This window comes from Podarcis vaucheri (assembly GCF_965113315.1).
Source record: "Podarcis vaucheri genome assembly, chromosome: 3".
NCBI lineage: Eukaryota > Metazoa > Chordata > Lepidosauria > Squamata > Lacertidae > Podarcis > Podarcis vaucheri.
In genome coordinates this window covers 36,067,425-36,091,226 of record NC_138761.1, presented here as the reverse complement: position 1 = coordinate 36,091,226, position 23,802 = coordinate 36,067,425, and the positions used below count along the sequence as shown (strand labels likewise).

Here is a 23,802-nt window from a genome sequence, read left to right as displayed (position 1 = left end):
GCCTCCCGCTGCTGCCGTGCCACCAGAGCACGATTTCTGTTCTCATCCTGAAGCAAAGCTCTTAACCCGAGGTAATATTTTGTGGTTAGCAGAGTCTGTAACCTGAAGCGTATGTAACCTGAGGTACCACTGTAGCGCACTTTGCACCTGCAATTCCAGTAACTGGTATACAGGAGTGTATTGACCCCCACACTGACAGCAGAATATAGCTACCCTGGCTAGTAGCCACTGATAGCCTTATGCCCCATAAATTTATAACAAACCCCATTTTTTTTCAAAGGACCACAATATTTTAATTTGTGCGTGTTTGCTGATAACCTACATACACTTCTGGAAGCAACTTTATATTATGATAGGCATTCCATTATTATTATTATTATTATTATTGCTGTTGTTGTTGCTGTTGTTAATAGGCATTCCATTGTTGTTGTTGTTGTTATGAAAATGGTAATTTCGACATTCATCTGGTCCTTGGCATCCTGTAAGCCCTAAAGCCTGAGGCTTTCTTTCTCAAGCGTTTCCTTCTAACTCTCCTGAATTGCTGGTCTTTGTTCGAGACGGCTCTTTACCAATGCAAAAAAGGGAAAAAAGCCAATTTCCAAACACACAAAACAAACAAGCGCAGCGGGAACAGTTCGCGCCTCACTTCCTGGGGAGCCCTTGTTTCCCCCGCCCCCTCAAAAAAAAGGGGGGGTAGGAAAGGTTGGGGCAGACGTAATCTTCGGTGGGAAATTCCATCGCCAATCCCCTCTTCCCTGCGCCTCCGTCCAGGATTTGCCCCCACTGCATTTCCCGCCCGCAGCCTCCCCTGCTTGCTCGCGCCCTTCCTCGCCGCGAACGCAAAGCCTTGCACGGTTGCATCAGCAGCGACCGTCCCAAATTCCATAGTAAAACTCCTTGATCTCTGGGGGTTAGCCAGCAGCCACGTAACTTTACTGGAAGACACCCCAGCCCAGCAGGCAACGCCGCCCGCCCGCCCGCCCGAGCGTGCGTGCAAGCAAAGCGGCGGCGGCAGCACAACTCAGCCGCGAAGCGCTCCTCCCACCGGAGAGGCATTCCTGGAAGGGGCGGGCCCGACGGAAGGGAAAGGGGACAGCGTGCGTCTCTCTCCAGCCCGGGGTGGCAGCGGCCTAGCAGCCGCTCAGTGGACGAGACCAAGTCCCCGTGTCGGCTCTTAGCAGGGATCCCAGCAATACGGGCGGATTCCGAACGGATCCCTTCTTAAACGGTTTACGCCGCTCAGGACATTTCTGGCGGCGGCTGCAGTTCCGCAGCTCCGCGCCCACTTTGGCAAAGCGCAGCCATCAGGCGTGGATCGTGTGAGCTCGCCTTCGCAAGCGCCTACGACACGTGTATCGTTCGGTCTGCGTTTCTTTTAAGGTTCTTTGGGCCCGATCCTGTGTGTGCTCACTACTCAGAGGTAAGCCCTCCAGAGTTCATCCGGGCTGCTTCTCAGGCAAGTGAACAGGGCTCTTGCAACCGAACGTATGTTTACTTGGAAGTGAGGCCCACTGAGTCCGATGGGGCTTCTGTAAAAGTCTGAACATGTCGATCTTGAAATAAGCTCCTCCCCGCCCGCATTTCCACGGGACTTCATAGATTTGCGCGATCTCATGTTATCCAAGTCCAGCATTTCCTCGTCGGTCTGTTGGCAAGTGAGGCTTGCAAATAAATAACCTCGGGTTTATTTAGGGGTCTACCACGGGCAGTTTAGGGAAACCAGCAGGTTCAGGAAAAAGCCTGGACGGCTATGGGGATCTTTCGGTTCCTTCCTAGAGGAGGCAGCGCTGCAATTATAATAATTGAATGGCATTAGGAGCTCGCTATTTAAAGTAGACCCGGCAAAGCGGGGGAATGCGTTATGAGATCGAGTGGCCGCTCTACGACAGAAGAGACGGCTATTACTGCAAGTTGCATTTGGGGCAAAGAATAACAAGAATAAGCGGGCGAAGGGAGTACCGCGCGGGCGGGGCAAATCGACTCGGTACGAAGCTTCGGCCAAGTTGCGCGGCACCAGCGATTCTTTTTATCTCCGCCGCGGCTTCTACTACTCCCCGACACGCCAAACCTGACATGCCACCCAAGATCGGTAGCACGTACTTGGGAGGGAGCAAACGCCCTTTTGCAAACAATGCGTCTTGATGCAAATCTTCCCCACCCTGCCCTTGCTTTGGGTCGCGGTGCTAATCGGCCCGTGTATTCTGCCACAATAGCGCAAGCCGCCCACACTCGAGTTTTGCACAAGCAGCATTTAAGAAAATCCACCGGCGCCGCGAATAAAGTGTCGGCTTCTCCTCTCCCCCCCCCCCCCGCCGCACCATCAGCCGCCCCAGTATTATTATTGCTACTATTAGCGTTTCGATCCTGTTCCCCTTTAAGCGGAGCTCGGTCTGTTGCAGACGACCAGGGAATCCCTCTCCGAGCGCGTCACTCTAACCAAGGAAACCCGCGCTCGCGTAGTATAACGCAAATGACCATCTTTGGCAACGGCGACCTGCGACAATGGAACAGACTAAGCCTACGCGCTGGGAGGGGACGGGGGACGTGACACGAGGAGGCCGCGGCCGGGAAATGCAGCCCGCCAGGCGAACGGGCCAGGCTGCGCCTCCGCAGGGACGGGAAACGGGGCGAGGAGAGCGGGGAGCCGCCCGGGCTGGGTTTGGCTCGGCGGGGCTGAAAGGACAGCGCGCTCTGGCCCTGTTCTCCCTCCTCCGCCAAGTGGGAGGCTCCGCGGGGCGGGGCCAGAAGCCTGCGAGTTTGACGTTTGCGAATCCACATGGTACAGCTCTTCAGAGGCAGGGAGATGGAATAATAAGACTGTGGATTTGAACTAATGCCATTGCACTGACTCATTCAGGGAGAGTAAAGGAGCTCCGAGAACAAGGATACTAGAAAGAGAGAGAGGAGAGGGAGGGGGGGAAGGAGGGGGAAAGAAAGATCGCTTTTATGGCCGAGTAGGGCAGCATCAAGGGTTAAGGGATCAATAATTCGGGGGAGTATTTTTAAGCAGCAACAACTAACGATCAGGAGCCTCCGATCCCGGGCTGAGTCATCCATCCAGTCCAGTTGGAGCAGGAAGCTGGCACTTTTCTGTAGGGCTTAATTATACAGGAGGTTTAGATGCTCCTGATTTAAAAACTACAGGGCGACCGCGGCTTTGAAAGCAGTAGGGAGATCTCCACAGGAAGTTGGAAGGAAGGCAAACGAGATACATCAAGCTTTCTCTTCTGTAGAAATAAAAGTCGCATTTGGAAAACTATTTTTTTAATAAGTATATTGTTTTGATTCTCGCGTGAGAGGCAATGATTTACCTCTAGAGCGCGTGCATTTTTCCCCCTTCTGCGCTGTAAGCGGAGGTGTTTCTTTGTGGATTTATTTTTTAATTCCCACAGTTGCTGTCGCAAGAAACAAAAAACCAGGAAAGGACTTATTTTTCATTGCTTAAAATAGAGAAAAGGGAGGGGGGAGCAACACCCTGCCAGATCCACTTGAGTGCATTTGGAAAATCCTAAGGCAGTAAATAAAAGATCGGAAGCGAACAAGACAGGGAGGGACTGAGGGAGGAACAAAACAAACAAACAGCGTGCACAGGTTTTTTGTTTTTTTTTAAGATTTCAAAGTTTATTTCTCACCTCGGACAATGTACCAGGATTTCCCAGGGAACTTTGATACCTCCTCCCGGGGCAGCAGCGGTTCTCCAGGCCACCCGGAAACTTACAACAGCATCACAGCTCAACAGGTAGGGGCGAGGGGGAGTGGTCCCTCTCTATTGCTTTTCTCTCTTAAATCTCGAAATGCCTCTGAGGGCATTTTACCTGGAAGAGGAGCTCAGGGGATCTCAGCAGGTTTCCTTTCGCTCTGCGTATAGGGAGATCGTAGGTGATTTCGCGCAATCCAGGTCCCTGATACTAGTTGTTCTCTCCCCCCGTGTCCTTTCCCCCTTCTCCCTGAGCTTTCCGGCGAGCGAGCGCCGTCGCTGCCGCCACCTCCCCGGCTCCTGGCTCCTTAACCAAACAGCAAAGTTCACTAACCACACCCCAGTCCACCTCCTGCGAGCGCGCTCCGACCTCTCCCTCAGTCGCAGATCAGGGCGAAGAAGGAGAGGCGGCGGCGCGTCGCCTTTGGCCTCCAGTCCAACAGCCGCCGAGACACCTTAAAAGGAGGCGGAAGCGGCTGCTTGGCGGCGGCGCTGCTGCTGTTGCGAGAGTTTGGGCGGGCGAGCGAGCGCAAAGCCGCGCCGGAGCTGGAAGTTTCGAGCTCGCCAGGGCGCCGGAGCCGAGAGGCAGCCTGGGCTGCGACGCGGAGCCGCCGAGGCGGCGATCGGGGCTACAAGTAAGCGCGGGTTTCTCTCGGGGGAAGAGATCGGAGCTGCTTTTGCAAGCCGGGGATGCCTTTGCTGGAACTGTGCGCTTGGAAGGAAGGAACGAACCATTGCGGGACTGAATTGGGGACCGGTCCATACGTGCGAGGGAAACGGGGATGGGAGTGGGAGGACGGAACCCACGGCCGCTCTTAAGATCCCGGTGAGGGTCTTCTCTCGGAATACTGGCTCTACCCTCTGGGTGTGTCTCTCCTTGGCCCAAAAGGGAGATGGCCTTTTGCCTAGTGGCAGTTCGGGGTAACGTGCAGAGGTATCTGCCCGGGGTGTGTTTCCGAGCACGTCGGGAAGCGAGGTGAAGGGGGGCGCAGGGCAAGGGGGTGAGGTGTCGGAGTGCCCCAGACGCGCGCGTCTTCGCCAGCAGTTCTCTACGTGCGCACTGGCAGGAGAGCAGCGGGGTGGGGTGGCCTCAATGTTTGTCTCAGTAGGAAATTGGGGGGGGGGCGCACAAAGGGGGAACCGTGAGTAGTTGCCGGAAGTGTGGGCCCGACGTATGCAGGGTGCAATCCTAGAACTCTTTACCTGGGAGGACACTCCATTAAAGTCAATGGGGCTGACTTGGGCTTTGCTGTGCGTTGTTAATGTGGACTGAAACTCCTGGTGGAGTGGAAACAGTCTAAAAAGGGGCATGTCGGTCTCAACATCGGTTGTGGCAGGCGTGGAAGAAAATCACATTGTCTGGGCATGCTGGGGAAATAAGTCAGACACCCACCAACCCAAAAATAAAAAAGTTATGCTGCAATCCTCAAAACAACCTTCCTTTTTACATTGCTGGAAAGCTTGAGGAAGTGATCAGCTTGTGAACAGCACTAGTTCAAATTGACTTTGTTTGGTTTTACTTCTGCCCCAAGACCTCAAGGAAATGCAGCGGCACAATTCACTTTGAAGGTGGTGGGTTTGGATTCCAGGAAGCCTTGTGGGGGATATTTATCTGTAGCCTACCCATTGGTTGATGTGATTAAGATCCAGTAGGCTTGGGAAAATAGAAAAGCTTTTGGTTATAGGGGGGTCCCGATCACTTCTTGAATATCACCTGAAAACATGGAGTGCCTTGCCCATGACAGCTGAATGAGCTAAATGGTTTGTAATGGATTTTTGAGGGGGTTTCAGAAGTGAGAACCCCAGTGGAGAAGGGGTACGCCTTAGTAATAGCTCTTTCTTGGGCTTTGGTTATACAAGCAGGATGCTGGGATTATGTAAAGTGAGAGAAAGAGTGGCACATCCGATAAATTTTTGGGTGGATTTGATTTTAACCTGTTGCTCTTTCACTTCCTCCAGTTCCTTATCTCCCTATTCGCAACACATACAGATGTGTAGAGATGGCAAATGGAACATGAAAGGAATCTCTCCAATGATCCTTGGTCACAGACCCGGATTTACATATTTTTATGCATTCGTGAGAGACAAATGTATTGGCAAGCCAGCTGTTTGGACCCCACACCCTGAAATGGAGTTTTAATCATATTTTGCAGGCTTGGTGGCAGATCAAGGGCATTAAATTAAGAGACATCTTCCGAAGATTGGGCCGCTTGAGAAATGCAAAGAAACAGGTCTAGCCACCAAGCCGGATTTAAATCCACTTTGATTCAGTTGAGTGGGTTTGTGAATTAAGCTACAGTGATTTTGAAAGACCCTCTGAAGAAAACAAGAAAACAAATCTGTGTATTTTTCATTTTAGATCCCTTTCCTGGGAAAGGGTCTAGAAAGATGTGGAAAATTGGTTTCTTTCCAAGTGCTGAAGTTGGGATAGGCTATACGAATTAGATATATTTGTCTAAATGTGCTTTTATTTACTCGTTCTGTTTGCAAAATGAGGGGCAGTTTTTAATTGTTTAAGCTGATTTCCCAGAAGACATTGAAAAATGTGTGGGGCAGCAACCAGGATCTTTGAGGAAGGTTCTGTAGGCCCATACCAAAAGGAACATTGTATTATCCCCCACTCCCCCATGGCTCCTCAGTTCCTTCAGAAAGATTTGACCCTTCTCCCCCTTTCACAAATAAGTATTCAGTTTTCTGAGATGAGTAAATGAAACGAGTAAATGAAATGAGTAAATGAAAGTACAGTATGTTTCTCCACATTGACTAAAAGCATACAGTTCTACTTTATTCTCATTGTGATTTCTTTCTCTCTTTTAATAATAGCAACTTTTAAAAAAGCAATATCTCTGGAGGCAAATACGATTTTCCTGGGCTCTGCCAGTGTCCTAAGCTGGCAAGGCTGCTGAAATACTTTCCCCCTCTGTTTTTCGAGGTCCTCTTTCTCTCTCTCTCCACCCTCCCAATAATCTTCAGGCTTAAACATGTCAGCATGTTAAAATAAACAAACAAATCATTTCAGGATTATGAAGAGGCATCAAGATTCTAGAGTAGAAAATACATAAACGACAGTTCTTACTACGCTAGTGTAGTCGCCACAGAAATCAGTGGACCTTCTTCCAAGAAACGAGTTAAGGACAAGGATGCAGTAGCTTGATGGATAACTTGAGTCCAGTAGAGTTTTCATTCAAATAATACTTTACACACGAATTGGATGGATTTCTGGAAATCAGGTTGTATAATACTGCGGTATTAGCAAAGGCCAATTAGTTGTAAGTACAGCTGTATGTTTTCTACAGTCTCAACTATAAAAGTGGCCTTTATGACCGTGGTAAGTTTGCCAGTTTGCTGAAATAACTACACTTCCATTGGATTTGAAACTACCATGTTAGAAACACACTCAAAATGGTGAAACTGCTATACATGGGTTAGAAGACTGTCCTTGACTGAGCACAACTTAACTATTGGTTAGTTTTGAGCACGCCACAATTAAAAGGATTGTATTTGCAGTGAATAATAAAATGTTATGCCATGTACCCGGTAAATCGTGCTGTGTTGTCCAGAAATTGTGACTGCCATTAGTTTACAGCTGCCATGTAAAACCAGTGGAAACTGTCAGGTAATTCTACTTTATAGAGACATAATCATTTACTGTTTGGAAGTAAAACAACAACAACAACAGCCCCACCCTTCTTTTCTCTCTCCAGCTTTTGTTCTAGCTTGAATTTCCTTTTTCTTGTCTCAAATTAAATGCCATTTCATGAGCTGTGCCAAACTGCAATTAATTCAGTGCTATGCTGCTGTCGAAGTGCTGGAACCATCTCCTAAGACATTCACAGTAGCCTTCTAATGTAGCCATTTCCATTCAATGTTTTTAATAGCGTCTGTTCGGGAAGGAGATGGAATGCATTTTTGTGTTGGCTCCATCTTCAAGCAAGCTAGGGAGTGATATTGTTGCTTTCCTTTGGTATTCAGACATTCCTTTGCTGCCTGAATGGACCTCGCTGGTATTTATTGTGGAATGGTTTTTGACCTTCAGAATGCAAGTTCTTACAGGGTCCATGCAATTTGGCTACATTTTTGGGATAGCTCTTTTGGTACAGCGTCTAGCCTGAAATGATGCTGGAACTTGAAGAATGAGAAATATTTCCTGTTGAAACTGAAATCTGTAAAATCAAGGGTCATTGCGCTCTCTCCATTTCCCTGTGGGTGCTCCTCCCTCTTTTCTCTCGATCGTTATTTTCTTAGGTTTTTTCGAAGATGTCTTATGTGCCATCCTAGGCTAAACCTACAGCTTCTCTGAGAGGCGTTGCACAATTTCATCAGTTACACAAACATACGATATTTCGTAACATGTTTACATTGGCTGGCCTTGCCTCTCTTCCCCCCAGAATGCCTTTCTTACCACTTCTGTAATGTGTGTGAAACCTACTGGCAAAGTGAGGCGTAAGATTTTTTTCACATCAGCTAGTTGTGGACCTTCTTTGTTTTTGGTTATGTGTGCTGTAAACTGTCCTATATAAAACTTTGCAAGTGGTGCCAGTCGGTGACATTCCGCACACATCAAAGACCTTATTTATTTATTTACTTACGAGAAATGACTCTCTCTCGGTGTCCAGGTCGAAGCCAAAGACGTCTCTTGGGTGCCCTCTGTAGGCTGTTCCACGTAGACAGGTTTCCAGAGATGATACACAATGGAAAGAAATCATTTGCTCACTTACAGTAAATGTGGGGAATCTTGTTAGGAAAATGGATAGAGTGAGTTTTCTTTTTAAGGCTTGTCTATACTTTGCGGCCCAAATGATCACTTTAACGAGACTGCTGATGAACGCGTGTTCATATCCTCAGTCTGCTACTTCCCAAGCTCAATATTCCAAGCTCTCCTTCAGTGTTTAGCGCTCTCTGTGAAGCTGCATGTTGTTGTAAATTCTGCTCTTCAGAATTCACTGCATCTCTTGCCTCGCTTCTAAGATGAAGATGACACCGGTCAATTGCTTGATCAGTTCAACTGGCTGTGTGCTTATGGTTTGTATGTGCACTTAGAACACATTTCACTCTTTGTCCCGGTATCCTTTCATGGTTGTCAAGCCTAAATATTTGATCAGGCCATTCATCAGCTTCTTTTGGTTTTTATTCATGTGCTCCATTGTGTTTCCCCACCCATATTCTGTTAGCTGTGGCTATAGGTGGTGCAGGAAAGCGCTGTTGCTCTTCAGTTCCCTTTATGTGTCCGTCCTCACAACCACACACACTGCCTACTTTCCTTCAGCTGCAGGGCCAACAACCTTACGTGCTGCTTAATTTTAGCTTTAAATTTAATCATCATCATCATCAACAACATATGAGGGGTCTTTGAATTCAAGCTTGCCTGGAAGTTACACCCTCCATGTCTGCTATTGTTTGAGAGAACTCCTTAGTGAAGGAAGGTTGCTTGGCATCTGCTCCCAAGACATTCCTGCTTCCCTTGCTTTGCCCTGTTCCAGATTGAACTCTCCATAACAATCAAGAAAGAAAGAAAGACAAATAATAATGTCAGAATAGATTTCTGCATGGTTTCTGCCAGTGATACACTGTTCAGCATCTGGAAGATTTCTACACCTTCCCTGCAATTAAGAGCAAGTGGAAATGTCATTTTCCAACCCAATAATAATGAATAATAAGAAGTATTTATTTATACCTCACTTTTCCCCTGATGGGAACGATCCTCTTCTTCCATTACAAAATAAACATGTGATTTAATCAGGGTGAGAAGTGGGATGTCATACTGGGATTGATGAGATTACTTATCTTGTCTTGCAAGATTAAGGCAAGGGGAATCGGAAGGGGTTGGGCTATGTTACATTTTGTTGCTGGGGGGTAGCTCAGTTGGTTAGAATGTGGTGCTGATAGTGCCAAGGCTGCAGGTTCGATTCCTATATGAGACAGCTGCATATTCCAGGATTGCGGGGGTCTGATCCTCAGGGTCCCTTCCAACTCTCTGGTTCCAACTTTTTCTAGCCACTGTGACAGTTCCTTGTAGAGCAAGAGCGAAGAACCTGTTGCGCTTCAGATGTTGATCGACTAAAACTCACATCGTTCCTTACAATTGGCCATGTTGCCTGGGGCTGGTGGGAATTGGAGCCCAAGAATCATGTGGAGGGCCACAGGCTGTAGATTTGATACCATTATAATATTTTGCTACAGATTAGTTATTTCTGTTTCGATTTGGAAAGCGATGGGTAACATGAGATCTATTATGTGGGTTCTTTCTATTTCTGTTGGTGACAGAATGATCTTTTTAGTAAATAAATAAAGCTTTCTAAAAGAGAGGCGGTTGTGATGCAATGAGGAGAGGGATTTAATTTTGAAGGCTCTGATTCATCCTGTGGTTAATAGGCTGGCCTTCAGATAACTAACCTCACAGTGTTGTCGTGATGGTAAATAAGAGCATGATGAAGCATTCTGTGTGCCGAAAGTGCTGCGGCAATTAATAACAAAATTTGTGAAACGAGGAACCATAAGAGTTTATCACTCCACGTAGATAGCCCTTATTTCCACACATTGCATTCTTGCAGAACACAGTAGACATTATTTGCCTTGGGTGCTATGGCTCCTTGGTGACCTTCATTTTTGCAGTCTTGGATCAGACCACTTTAGATTGTTTGCACTCCTCTGAGTGAAAAATATTTTAGAGATTGGCTGCTCGAGGTTTGATCAAGTTTAATGCATAAGGTGTTACTTTAACGTGTTATCCATGCATCGAGGCAGCTTTACATATGGCATTTTTCCTACAGAGGTACAGGAGAAAACAGGAACATCCAACAATACTGTCATAACGATTGCATACATTTTTTTTAATCACTGTGATTGTATGTAAAGGATTTATGTGCCGTAAAACAGATAAATGCACAGGTGTAAGTTCTCTTCCTCCGTTCTTATGAAGCAGACTGTCATACAATAAGCAGGCTTGAAAAAGGTCCCTCCATGGAGGAGTGGGTAGAAGATAGCTCAGGATCTACTTCTAGATCTCTTAAGTGATTTGCAGAAGATCCGCATGGGGTTGTGACACTTAATTGTTTAACCTGTAGCAGCAACAAATATGCTATCTCTCACTAAATAGGCTGCTGAAATGAAGACAAGATGTGATTTTGTAACTCAACAGTTCTGGTACTGAAAACATATACCTAGGCTCAGAAGCACCCCCCTTTTTAATTATATTGAAATGTCTTTTTGCACTTCGCTCTGGTTAATAGATCTTGGCGTTCTAGTAAGAAACAAAACTGGTCCAGCAAGCCTAAGTCTGCCATTCCCTTCCATAATGCAGTCATGGTTGGGGAAGCCTACTCTTACTAGTAGAGCTATGGTTGTAAGGGGCCAGTATATGCATAGTAGACCTGTAAGCAATCACTGCCAGTTGTACCGCTTCCTTTCTGTTGAGCTGGCCTTCAATCCAGTGGCGCATGGTACCCATTGGGACTGGTGGGTTAGAAAGCGGGGAGGCCAACAGTGAGTGGAGTCAGAACCCATAACTGACAGAGCCAACTCCATTTTAGTATTGTCATCCTTCTCCACCCTGTTGGGTTCTACAAAGACGACAATGAGACTGAGGAGGAGGCCCAGAAAGCTGGCAGCCAGGGCCCACGCCCTGGAGTGGTTGTAAGTAAGAAATCAGACAGGTAGGGTTTGGCTTGAGGGCAGATTGAGGTTGGTGGGGCAATGCCCCATTTCCCGTAGTAAACCAGCCTGCGCCACTTCCAACTTCTAGTTGTTTGGGAGAGGTTTGTTTCTGGCTCCTGATCTAGGTGACTTGGAGGTCATTGTAATTTATTATGACCTGTCAAATATGGACTCCTCCTCTAATTAGTCACTAGATAATAGGAAGGATATTGCCAGAGAGGGAACATTGCTCCAGTGTCGATCGTTTAACCTGTTACTCATCTTAAAGCATGCATGCAAGGGGTAGCTACACAGCTTGGAAGGAGATGCCAACTAAACACATGGAAAAACTTTCTGGCAGGAAGAACTGTGTGACAGTGGAATGGTGTCCCTCAGGAGGTGGTGGACTCTCCTTCCTTGGAGGTTTTTAAGCAGAGGTTGGATGGCCATCTGTCATGGATGCTTTAGCCGAGTTTCCTGCATTGCAGGGGGTTGGACTAGATGGCCCTTGGGTCTCTTCCAACTCTACGATTCTTCACCTCAGAAGAGGTGAGAAACTTGCATCCTCCCCAAAATCTGGCAGGTTAAGTCTCTTTGGCAAAGACATCATGGTATGGCACTGAACAGTCTGTCGGCATTTACCTGTTAAAGAGGTTCAGCTGGAAGATAACGAGCAATTTGTAAAAGATCATTAACAGGTTTCCCTCCCAATTTATTTTCAGGAAGGATGAGTCTGACACAAAAGCTGAGAACAAAGTGCTAGTTTTCTCATGGACACTGCCTTGCTGTGGCCAATAAATTTGAGTTCACTGGGCTTCCCATCAACCATATAGGTTCCACATATCAATAATTTCTGTTGTTGTTGTCTCTCAACATACCATGCATATACTGTTGGAAGTACAGAAATCTGAGTACAAAAACATTCATTTTACTTCAGTGTGCTTGCCATCATTTTCTCAGAGAGGGTCAATCTTTGAGTATATATTCTTTGCAATAATCAGAAACGCAACTTCCATGTTCAGTGGCTATGTGCTTTTGCTGGATGTGCTGGGGAACAAAACAGCATGCGGATTGTTCCCCCTTGTGCCTTGCTTGTGAACTATTTACCCAGGGATATATTGCTGCCTTTAATGGGCAGGTGAGAGTTGTGGTCCTGATGGACCTTGGGTCTGATCCTGCAAGTCAAGTCCTCATAATTAGTTTTTGTGGTGGTGGCTGCTTTCCTTCATGCTCTTACCGTATTTTTCACTCTATAACACGCACCCGACCATAACATGCACGTAGTTTTTAGAGGAGGAAAATCCGTAGGCATGCCACCCATAGGCATTCCCTCCACAACACGCACAGACATTTCCCCTTACTTTTTAGGAGGAAAAAAGTGAGTGTTATGGTGCAAAAAATACGGTACATTGCCCAAAGTGTGGATGATTTTCAAGGACTTCAAATGGTTCTTAGTTAATGGATCTAAAATCCCAAGTGGTGGGGACATGATAGGCCTGTAAAACTAATCCAACATTTTGTATGTTTCTTGAATGGCTCCCTTGTTAGACAAAAACATTCATTCTCTTAGATTTTCCCCTCCAGGGCCTGACCATTGTTTTGTTTTGTTGCTTCCATTCCTCCAGAGTTTTGGTGCCAGTAAACTATCCAGATGGATTTACCTCAGTCTGGAAACAAGGTGTACAAGGCTTCTTTTTTATATATTTTATTTTGCAGGAGATCATTACCTAGTGCCTTTTTAAAAGCTTCTGTTTTGTTTTGTCTAGACAGGGCAAAGAGCTGCAGGGAATTTTTCTGATCTGAATCCCAAAACACATTTTATAAGGTATTATTAAAATATAGGCACGTAAATCTGCTGCAGCTGGAGGCATCTTTATATTCTACTCTTTTTTATTATTTTAAAAAGAAACACTCCTTCCATGTGATCCCAGAATGGGTGTGTTGTACCAGCAGAAGGCACAGCTGTTTCTCAGCTCAAAACCCATGGTCATGTTGGTGAAACAAGCACCAGAAAACAGTCTCCACCTTTGTATTTTAAAAGAGATTTATTTATTTGCCGCGCCTCACCAACAGGTTCATAAGGCAGCTTGCAACATAGAAAAGAAAAAAACCCCAACAATTAACCATTCAGACCACAACAAATAAATAATAGGCAGCAGCAATCAGATAAAAAATGATAAACAGCAAAGTAATGAAAGCGGTGTGTGTCTTTTAAGTTCTTTGTGAAAGATAGTTAAAGTGGTAGGCATGCCGCTAACTACATTACAGTATATGCTGTTACTGCTGACTTTGCTAGGCACATTAAGGGATTTGTGTATCTACCCTTTGCATGCAAAAAAAGGACTATTTCATGGTTGGCTGTCTCTTTGCCTTCCAAGCAACTGTGGCCATAGGTTTCTTGTGATGGGTCAGGGCGGGATAGTCCTTATCTCAGGCCAATGTCTCTTCCGAGGCTGGTGTAGTTCTGCAGCATCATGAGCCAACTCCTCATTTTGTCTTGCTGCATTGGATCCTGGGAATGGAAGAAAATTGATTGGGCTGTAGCCAGGCTGCCTGCTGAGAATTTGTGAGGGAGTGAATGGAAGATGCCCAAACAAGAATCTTGCCCATTTGTCTTGCCCAACCTGTGTGGGTTTATTTCCTGATTATTTTCCCCTCCTTTACTTTCTTCACATTTTATTGAATGTGGTGGTAGGCTGAGGTAGAACGCGACTGTGTAGGGTGGGGAATTAAGATTTTTGAATATTCCTCCATGTTAAAAGCCAGAAACAAATTAGTATTATTTATTCAATTTATGAGTTGCTAGACCTGAAAGAAAGGCTCCAAGTGACGTTAGAAATGTTGCAAAGGGCTACATTGGTGAGAAAAGAAATGCGTAATCTGGGTATAAGTCCCACTGAACTCTGTTTGACGCTTCCAGGTACACATGTACATGATTACACTGTTAGTGGATTAGTTTGGTAAATGACTCAAAATGGATATGTATGCCATGTCCCCAAGACACTTTGACTGCCTGATGCTCAGTGCCATCTCATTTTCAGGTTGAAATGTATTTCCTACAAATTGTCAGGTGGTTGATGTAATTTTTAAAACTCATAATCCCTAGTAGAATGAAGGAACCAAACAAACAAACAAACAAACAAACAAACAAACAAACAAACAAACACATGTCTTGTATTTCATCTCTTGGAATAACCTTTCAGTTTTTCAACTTGTAAAATGGGGGGTCAAAAGTGTGGATAACTTTCTGTGTCTAGTCTTCTGTGCTGTGCAAATTGCCCTGCAAGTGATGACCCATCTTGTTGGCCCTGCATGCAGAAGGTTCTAGGTTCAATCCTTTGCATTTCCAGGGTAGAACTGGGGGTGTCCTCTGCCTGAAACCCTGGGGAATCAGAGTGGACAATGTGGAACTAGATCAGGGGTCCTCAAACTTTTTCAGCAGGGGACCAGTGCACTGTCCCCCAGACCTTGTGGGGTCTGGACTATATTTTTTTTGGGGGGGGATGAATGAGGGACGATGAGCGGTCCGTGAAAGGGCTCTGGAGAGGGGATGGCACCAACAAACCCTAGCCCCTTTCCTCCTCTAGGCAGGGCGGGGAGAAGCCAGGAGGAGGGAGGGAGGAGGCGCCGCTGCCGTGAGAGGGAGGGAGAGGAAAAGAACGCATGGCAATCCATGCGGCGATTCCCGGACCGTCCCTGGGCCGGATTTAGAAGGCAAATGGGCCTGATCCGGCCCACAGGCCTTAGTTTGCCAACCCATGAACTAGATGGACCAATGCTCTGACTTTTGAAATATAGCAGCTTTCTATGTAGAGTGAAATAGCGTTGTTTTGCCACAACACTGGACTGTTCAGGTGGGGTGGAATTGTATGAACTGGCAGTAAATGTCACGAGTTTGGGACAAGGGTGGGGAACCCGTGCCCCTCCAAATGTTTTTGCACTTGCAACTTCTCTCAACTTAGACAGTGGTCATGCTGAGTGGAGCTGATGGGAGTTGGGATACAGCAACGTCTGGAGGGCTATAGGTTCTCCACACCTTCTCTATAGTTTTAGTACAGCCCACAGGCAGAGCACATGCAGCATATATTAAGCTGCTGGGTTTAATCTTCCAGCGTCTTCAGTTAAAAATAACTTGCATAGCAGAACTGAGAGAGACCTTGGCTTGAGCACCTGCAGAGCAAGCTACTGCCCGTCAGAATAGACACCTTGCCCTCCAGATGTTGTTGCATTGCAGTTCACTGGGGCTCCTGGGAGTTGGAATCCCACAACATCTGGAGGAGACTCCCACCAGGTGTCCCAAGAACAGTCAGTACTGCTGAGCTAGATGTTCTCAAAGTCTTGCTTGGCAAAAGAACATCTCCTGCTACTGTGCTGGTGTGCCACGCCTGCCACCTTGCTTAACGTTCCACTAATTCTGGTTCTACTGATTTTCTCTCCCCGTCTTCTAGAAATTCCGGGTAGATATGCCAGGATCGAGCAACGCTTTTATTCCTACCCTGAACGCCATCACCACCAGCCAAGACTTGCAGTGGATGGTGCAGCCCACTGTCATCACCTCCATGCCAAGTGCCTACTCTCGCTCGCATCCCTACAGCCATGGCCTGCCAAATCTGTCCTCGGTTACCGGACACACAGCTCTTCAGAGACCGGGTGTCATTAAAACTATTGGGACCACGGTGGGCAGGAGGAGGAGAGATGAGCAGGTAGGTACACTGGTTGAAATGACTTTGTGCAATACCCTAGCTGCGTGTGCTTGGAAGTGCTCGGAGCTGAATGCAGAGCTTCCAAGGCAAATAACTTCATGTTCCAAGGGTTTTTGGTGACCCCATCTTTCTCTTTGTGTCCATGGCTAACTTGGAGAGTGCTGCATTGGGAAGATACTTCTATTTAGGGAGTTCCAAAAAACCATGGCAAGCAGCCGTCGTTACCATTAGAGCACACTTTATCCCCTGTCATTTCCAATGAAGGGCTATTGGGACAAGGCTGGGAAGTATTGAGGACCTGTAAAAACTTGCCACCAGTCGGGACTTCCAAGTTAAATCATTGGGGTGGCTTGATGTCTTTTCCTTCGGCTTCAGTGTCTGTCCTTCTGGAATGAGTAGATTCTGATAGTTAATATTGGATAGTCTCCATTGTTTTCTGTGTTTCGTACTTGATATTTCACTTTTGATTCCAGCCTTGACCTGTACACACAGTTTATCAGAGCACAAAATGTCATTGGGAAGATGGGCAGTATTGTTGTGTTAATAATAAGGTTTCCTGACCAGAACATATATTTGGAAACCTAAAGCCAAGTTCTTGTGTTTGGCATACTTTATTAGGGAAAGTTACTGGAGCAGAGCTAGTTTTTAAACAACTTTCTATTTTGCTGGTCCTGGGGGTAGTATATGACTGAACTGAAGAACTGGGGACATGGTAACCCAGCATGAGGTTACACCCTAGTTTGTTCAGCCATAAACCTATTCCATTCTAAGAGCTTAAGAAGTTGTTGTTGGACCAAATACCTACCTAGTCTGACATCCTCATTCCCACACTGGCCAACCATGTGTCCCTGGGGAGCCCATAAACAGGATATTAGGGCAATGGGCCTCTCTCTTGCAGTGGATCATGGTGTTCAGAGTGATTCTGGAGGTAGCACATAGCCATCATGACTAGTGTACAGTGATAGACTTATTCTCCTTGAATTTGTCTAATCCCCACTTTAAAGCTGTCTGAGCTGCTGCCTGTCACCAGATCTTGGGGCAAAGCGAATTCCATAATACATATTTAAAACAATGCTTGTTTTTAAATGAATCAAAGAAGAGGAGACAAGGCTGCTTCTCTCCACTTATGCCCCTTTCTGCTCTCTCCAGTTTCATCCAGAACCCTTCTGTTTTGAGATCAGTTTCTTCTTTAAAGCACACGCCTATCAAGAGATGATAATAAGAGTCTTTTTTTCTGTGGAAAACAGCTTCAGGGTTAGGTGAGATTAGCTGCTGCTACCAGTTGAATGCTAAATCCTCCACCATCAACATCATGAGTGCCTTTGTAGTAATCTCAGACAAGGATCTTGTCAGCTAAGCTCTTTTTGCCTCCCTGTTTGTTCGGCTGCATTTGCATGAAAAAGGTATTTGCGTGAGCCCAGGAGGTTTGCTTCACTTCGGTGAAGGCAGATGTAAGCAAATGAGACCTTGTTATTGGAGTTTGGTAGCCTGCTCTGGGTTTTGTAGGTGCCTGAGTGGGATTTGTGGCTGCTTTGCCTGATTTTGGGGGATTACTCCACCAGTGGTGCGGCCCTTTCCAGGGGAGTAGCACTGTTGGCCTTTTGCAGCAAAAGCAACAAAAGAGTCTTGTGGAATCTTAAAAACTAAGGGCTGTATCCCTTTGCCCCCAAGCTGCTCTGGGGGGTCCCCTCAAATCTCTGGAACAGATTTTTGAAGGTGCCTGGGGGACTGGAGAGAAGGGGAAGTTCTGTTGCACAAGGGGAAGGCTGTTGTGCAAGGGGAATGGCAGCACTGGGTACAACCCTCACAATTCGACAGCATATGTTTTCATGGAGTAGAGTCTTCTTTGGGTTGCTGCCTCTGGTGTCCAAGCTTACAGAGTCTCCAGGGCTACCATCATATTGATAAAATGCAACAGGTTGGGTCAGTTAACGGGTCTCAGTTTTGTCTGCATTTATCCCCAATCATCAAAACATTTTATTCTGGAGTAGTCCTACTTGAAGCGTCCTTTGCCAAACTGTGTGTTTGATGCATACAATCTGAGGGGCTTGTCTGGTCGTATATAGGCAAAGAAAGATCACCCTGATCCTATATTTTTGCTTTAAGCTTCCAGGTGTTGATCTTTAGCAGTGCACCCTCCCCAAACCCCCCCCCCACACACACACCAGGTGAACTCAGTTCATTGCCCCCAAACACCAGTGTTTGCAACTCAAGGGTGGTTAACCAGGCTTTGGGGTGCTAACTATTGGGGAGTATCCCCCTCACCACTTGTCAGATCCTTTGTGGACAAAACGGTACAGGGACAAGGAAAAAACCTTGGTCAGCTAACATTGCAGCTTTGGATAGGAGGTCTCCCAGCTCTGTAGCAAGGATGCTAGTTGAGTCTTTTATTGCACGGGAGTCAAGATTTTTGCTTCTCATCCTATGTTCACTTCTATAGAATGGATGGGTAGGATCAGGCCCTTGCTTTGCCATAAGAGCAGCTTTGTAGTTGGGAGTTTTGTCTCTTCCCTATAGGTGGGAAGCTGTAGTGGTGTTGTGATAGTTTTGTTTTAAAGTTTACTTACCAATTCATTGCATTTATACCCAACCTTCCCTCCCAAGGAGCTCAAGGGGGTGTTCATAGTTTTCCTCCCCCACGTTTTACCCTCACAACAAACTTGTGAGGTACGCTAGGCCGAAAGATTGTGATTGCCTCAATGTCACCCCAGTGGCGTAGCGTGGGTTGTCAGCACCCGGGGCAAGGCAAGTAATTTGCGCCCCCTAACCCGTGGATTTGCGCCCCCTAACCCGTGGATTTGCGCCCGGTGCGGCCGGCCCCCCCTGCACCCCCCACGCTACGCCACTGTGTCACCCCACCCACTGAGCTTCAAGGCCGAGTGGGGATTTGAATTCCCCATCTCTTAGGTTCTAATCCAACACTCTAACCACAACAGCTATCCGAGAGAACAATAAATGTTCCCTACCTTAATTGTATTCTGTTGTACTTCCTTTAAAGCAGAAGAAATTAAGATGGCTTACAACTTAATAACGTGGTGCAACCTACTGAAATGCATTAAGCACCCATTAAACTAAAAAAATATCTTGTGGGTTCACCTTACTCCATGTGCCCACTTGACTGCTTTGATCTGCAAAACTGGTACTGTGCCACACAGTCCTCATTCCACACTTGTAAGAAATCATTCTGATTGTGTGGTGGCACCTAAGCTTAGGTCCCTGCCTATTGACATCAGGCAGGCACCTTCACTGTATTCTTCTTGGCACCTGCTTAAAACACTTTTTGTTTAGGCCAGCCTATCCAGACACATAGATGTTTATGTGTTTTAATCTCCCTTAGTTTACTGCTGATTCTAATGCTTTATATAAATGCTTTTCATTACTTGTTTTTAACTTTCTTCGTTGATAATTTTAATGTTTCTTGTAAGCCACTTGGAGCTTTTGTTATACTCAAGCAATATTTTAAATAAATACATAAGCCATATCAAAGGAACAGTAAAGCATTATGAATTGTAATTGCTTTGGCCTCCACATGAGCTGCTGCCTCACAGCCGTATATGCGCTCAGAGGCCATCTTTGATTCCTTTGTGACTTTCATCTTCTCTCTAGGGCTGGGCTGATTTGGAAAGCATAATGTGTTAATGATGGAAAATCCCAAGCGATGCGAGTGAAAAGTACTTCTTGATACCAAACAAAGCAGCCTATTTTTTGATTTGATACGGGCTTCTCCAATTCGTCCTGCCCTTGAGGACCTTGGCGCCTGACCTTCAACTTAACAACTGTTTTTCAAGAGGGAAGAGGCATATAGTTTGTTTCAAGAAACAGAAGCTTGCAACATCTTCCTATGCTTTTACCTCACAAACCACCCTCGTTGTGAAACAACTTTGGGAGAGAATCGGCCGTGTGTTTGGCCTTGATTGCAGATTCACTGTCGTCTTGCCCAATCTTCCTCTTAAGTTTCTTCACCCTTTGCTCCTCCTCAATCACCACCACCTTGCTCGCTCTTCCTCTGTGGTTGACTTTCCCTTGAAGTTGTTAAGGGGTTTGATTTTGTGATGAGTGCTCCTCCTGCCTTGGGGTTCAGAGGTTCAGGGCTGCCAGCTTCCTGAGCCAGTGTCTGGAACCGTGCTGGCTGTGGCGTGGTGAGCGCAGCCCAGACTGGCTGATCCATCTCCCATGTCTGAGCCTTGGCTCTTCCTGCCCAAGGCTGGCGCTATGACACAAGTGGTTCTTTCCAGAGAATTTTCTTTGTAATGCAGTGGTACCTCGGATTAAGTACTTAATTTGTTCCGGAGGTCTGTTCTTAACCTGAAACTGTTCTTAACCCGAGGTACCACTTTAGCTAATCGGGCCTCCTGCTGCTGCTGCCCCGCCATTGTGCGATTTCTGTTCTCATCCTGAAGCAAAGTTCTTAACCCGAGGTACTATTCCGGGTTAGTGGAATCTGTAACCTGAAGCGTCTGTAACCTGAAGCGTATGTAACCTGAGGTACCACTGTACAGGGATAGTAAACCTAACACCCTTCAGATGATGTTGCAGCAACATCAGTGGTGAACTTGGTGACATACAGATGTTGTTGGATTCCCCTGACCAGCTGAGTGGGGCTAATGGAAGTTGTAGAATCCAACCTCATATTTGGGGGTGAAGAGGGGGCACATGTTCCCCACCCCAAATCTTATAACTAAAACATGTGATATATGACTATGCCCAAAGAGTTCAATGAACATGCTGTGGAGTACACCAGACGTGGCTCCTTTCTCATTGTGGTTGATCGTTTGGAAATGAGTTTTCTTCTTTTGCCACCTGTGATCTGATGGTGTTGTGTTTTTTTCCTCTTTGCTTGTTTAACCACAGTTGTCGCCTGAGGAAGAAGAGAAGAGAAGGATCAGGAGAGAGAGGAACAAACTAGCAGCTGCTAAATGCCGTAACAGACGCCGAGAGCTGACTGAGAAACTTCAGGCAGTACGTATTCCCTCCTTAGAAGTCTCCTCCTTTTTTTGAGAATGCTCACTTTCAGAAGCCATCCAGAATGGGTCTGTTTAATAAAGTTTGCATAATATACTGACCCTCTTCTTCAGCAGGCTTATCTTCTAGAGGAATTTGGAGTGGCTTGACACAAGTTGATGTAGTGCAGGAATCACCAACATAACACTTGTGGCACACATGTGCTCTCAGAGGTGTGTCCCCAGAGTCTTTCTCCCCTTCTCTCCCCGGTGAATTTAGGCTTGAAAGAAGTATTCTATTGTAGCCATTAAAACAATAGATGTGTGTTTGTGGTGCCTGCAACCATTTCTCCAGTTTGCAAATGGACGCCAAAAGGTTGGCAATCCTTGATCTATGTGGCAGGTCTCCCAGTTCTTTCCTGCTGGGTATACACATGGTCACAGAGCAAGCATTGAAGTGGTACCATGTTCCTCAGAGCATCAAATTCTTCTACTGTTCTCTGTTCTCTACTGTCCTCTGTTCTGGCCCTGTCAGCTTTTAGACAGCTAGGAGATGAGAGCTGTCTTCAGCATTCTTCACATGCAGAGCTGCTGGGATCAGAAATGCTGTAGTGGCTCCAGTTTGCAGTGGATTCAGGATGTAGCTGCATCCACATGTTGAGGGAAGTATGAGAGGCAGCTAGCTCCTACCTTGTTCTCTAACCGATATGGTGTGGAAGACGTTCATTCACTGTTCCTGGTAGAGATCCACAGCAATGAATTACTAAGGTGCAATATTTAGGGATACTGAGCCTTCTATATTTTGATTGAACATACCACTTTGCTGCAGTGACTCCCTCTCCCCCAAAAATGTGCGGGTTAAGATACCTGAATATTGAAAACACCTGTTTCTTAAAAAGAAAGGGAGAAAGAAAGCATTAGTCAGCAGAGGTTTTTTGTGCCGCATTCTGAGTTGCCCAAACTTATTTTTGTTTCTAAATGTATATCCTGTCCTTCAGTGGCTAGTCAGCATTCCTCAAACCCGTAACTTACAAATATTTATATTAAGCCCCATCTATCTACCTTGTTGCTCACCTTGTTGTATATTTTAGTTTGGGCTCTGCACAAGCCGCTATTGTTGCTGCCGCTGATCATCTTGTTTCTCCCGGATCTGTAGGAAACCGAGGAGCTGGAGGAAGAGAAGTCTGTGTTGCAGAAGGAGATCGCCGAACTCGAGAAAGAGAAGGAGAAGCTGAGGTTCATGCTGATGGCTCACAGCCCCATGTGCAAGATCAGCCCTGAGGAATGCCGAACCCCGCCATCTCACAGCCTCCAGACCGTCCGGACTGGAGTGAGCAATGCTGTAGTGGTGAAGCAGGAGCCCGTCGAAGAAGAGATCCCCTCCTCCTCCTCTGACCTCGAGAAAGGGCAGAGATCAGTCATTAAACCTATCAGCATCGTAGGGGGCTTTTACGGGGAAGAGCCGCTCAACACTCCCATTGTGGTGACCTCGACACCTGCCATCACCCCCGGAGCATCCAGCTTGGTCTTCACCTACCCCAGCGTGCTGGACCAGGAGTCTCCTCTCTCCCCCTCGGAGTCTTGCTCCAAAGCTCACCGGAGGAGCAGCAGCAGCGGCGACCAGTCCTCGGATTCCTTGAACTCCCCCACTCTGCTGGCACTGTAACCCCTTTTCCCTTTTGCCCCCCCACCCCACTCAGTTACTCTGGAGGGGGAAACCCCACCTTTGAGATCAAAAGACCAGCACAACGACTTTTTTCTTTCCCCCCACCAAGCACAAAGGCAGCAAAAGCAAGAAGAGGAAAATAGCGTGTGTAGCTCCAGAAACTTCCTGGGACAGGAAGAACCAGAACAAACGTAAAGCCATATAGGAGTGGGGTGGGGAAGCATTACTGGGACCCAAGTGCTTAGACTACATGGTGTGTGCGTGTGTAGAAGTGGGTGGGAGAGCCAAACTCCCCATCCAAAGTTTAGTGCGAACGGATGTGAGCTTCAGTAAATCGCTAGCCTGTTCCCCTGCCATTGCTGATGAATGGACTGGCGAAACCAGGTTCTCTTCTGTGCTAAGTAGTACATTCCAGTTAGTTTGATCTCATTTGGGCCTTCACCTTTTTACTTTCTGTTGGATACCATGACATTTCGAAAACTCTAACAAACAAAAAAAAAGGCTTGTGGCAATTGTCATTAAACCGCTGCTGATGTTAGGATCTGCCTACGCGGGATTCTTGCTGTTGTTGGGTGAGGGGGTGAGCTTTTTGGAATAGATGGTGCAGAGCCGAGAAGAATAAAATAATAGGTCTAAATGGTTTTGGGGGAAGTGGGGTAGCATGGAAAGAAACAAGTGTTGGATATTCTGTTGACAAAAAAAAAAAGAGTCTTCCCCAAAGAGACTGGAGTGTGCAGATAAATACATTATTTCTTGGTGCATTGCAAAAGCTATGACTACAACATGCCTCCACATCAGTGGACCAGGATTGGTGCCAAGGGAACTGGGGAGATGCCAGAGTGAGTTTCCACTAAGCCTTTGTCTCTGGCATGGGTTGTTCTGTAGTTGGCGTTTTGTCAAATACGGTGGCCGGACCCTACGTTGCCTTTCCCCTTGGCTGCCAGCCACCTTGAGTGTGATGTCTCCTCCCCACTGGCATGCCTGACTCGGATGCTGGGCTGCTCTCAAACAAAAGCCACCGGCTCCATCTCTGTGAACCGTTGCAGTGCAGCAGTGCTGCTATTCTTCTCTTGTGGCTGGTCCAGGAAAGGGATTTACTGAGGGCAAAAGTGCAGGAAGCAAGCTGGGTGCTCCCTTGGATAATTCCTTTCTCTCTGTGTGTGC

General features: G+C 46.6%; 1 protein-coding gene and 2 long non-coding RNA genes across 4 annotated transcripts in view; 1 reads left to right on the top strand and 2 right to left on the bottom strand.

The window, feature by feature from the left end:
• Positions 1–4,055, bottom strand: part of LOC309527899 — a 48,354-nt gene extending 44,299 nt beyond the window's left edge. Inside the window, exon 1 of the long non-coding RNA XR_014217412.1 lies at positions 3,816–4,055. This is a non-coding gene — a long non-coding RNA (uncharacterized lncRNA). The remainder of the gene's footprint in view (positions 1–3,815) is intronic.
• LOC309527909 overlaps positions 1–23,802 on the bottom strand; it is a 264,484-nt gene that overhangs the window by 120,494 nt on the left and 120,188 nt on the right. The window lies entirely within an intron of this gene.
• On the top strand, positions 1,103–23,177 carry FOSL2 (FOS like 2, AP-1 transcription factor subunit). 2 transcript variants are annotated; one of them, XM_082214885.1, is made up of 4 exons: positions 1,103–1,420; positions 15,778–16,032; positions 20,884–20,991; positions 22,129–23,177. In XM_082214885.1, the coding sequence occupies exons 2-4, from the start codon at positions 15,793–15,795 to the stop codon at positions 22,636–22,638; spliced, it is 858 nt and encodes a 285-aa protein (XP_082071011.1). In that variant the 5' UTR covers positions 1,103–1,420; positions 15,778–15,792; the 3' UTR covers positions 22,639–23,177. The 2 variants fall into 2 exon arrangements, with proteins under 2 accessions (XP_082071011.1, XP_082071010.1); XM_082214884.1 differs by lacking the exon at positions 1,103–1,420 and adding an exon at positions 2,708–3,739.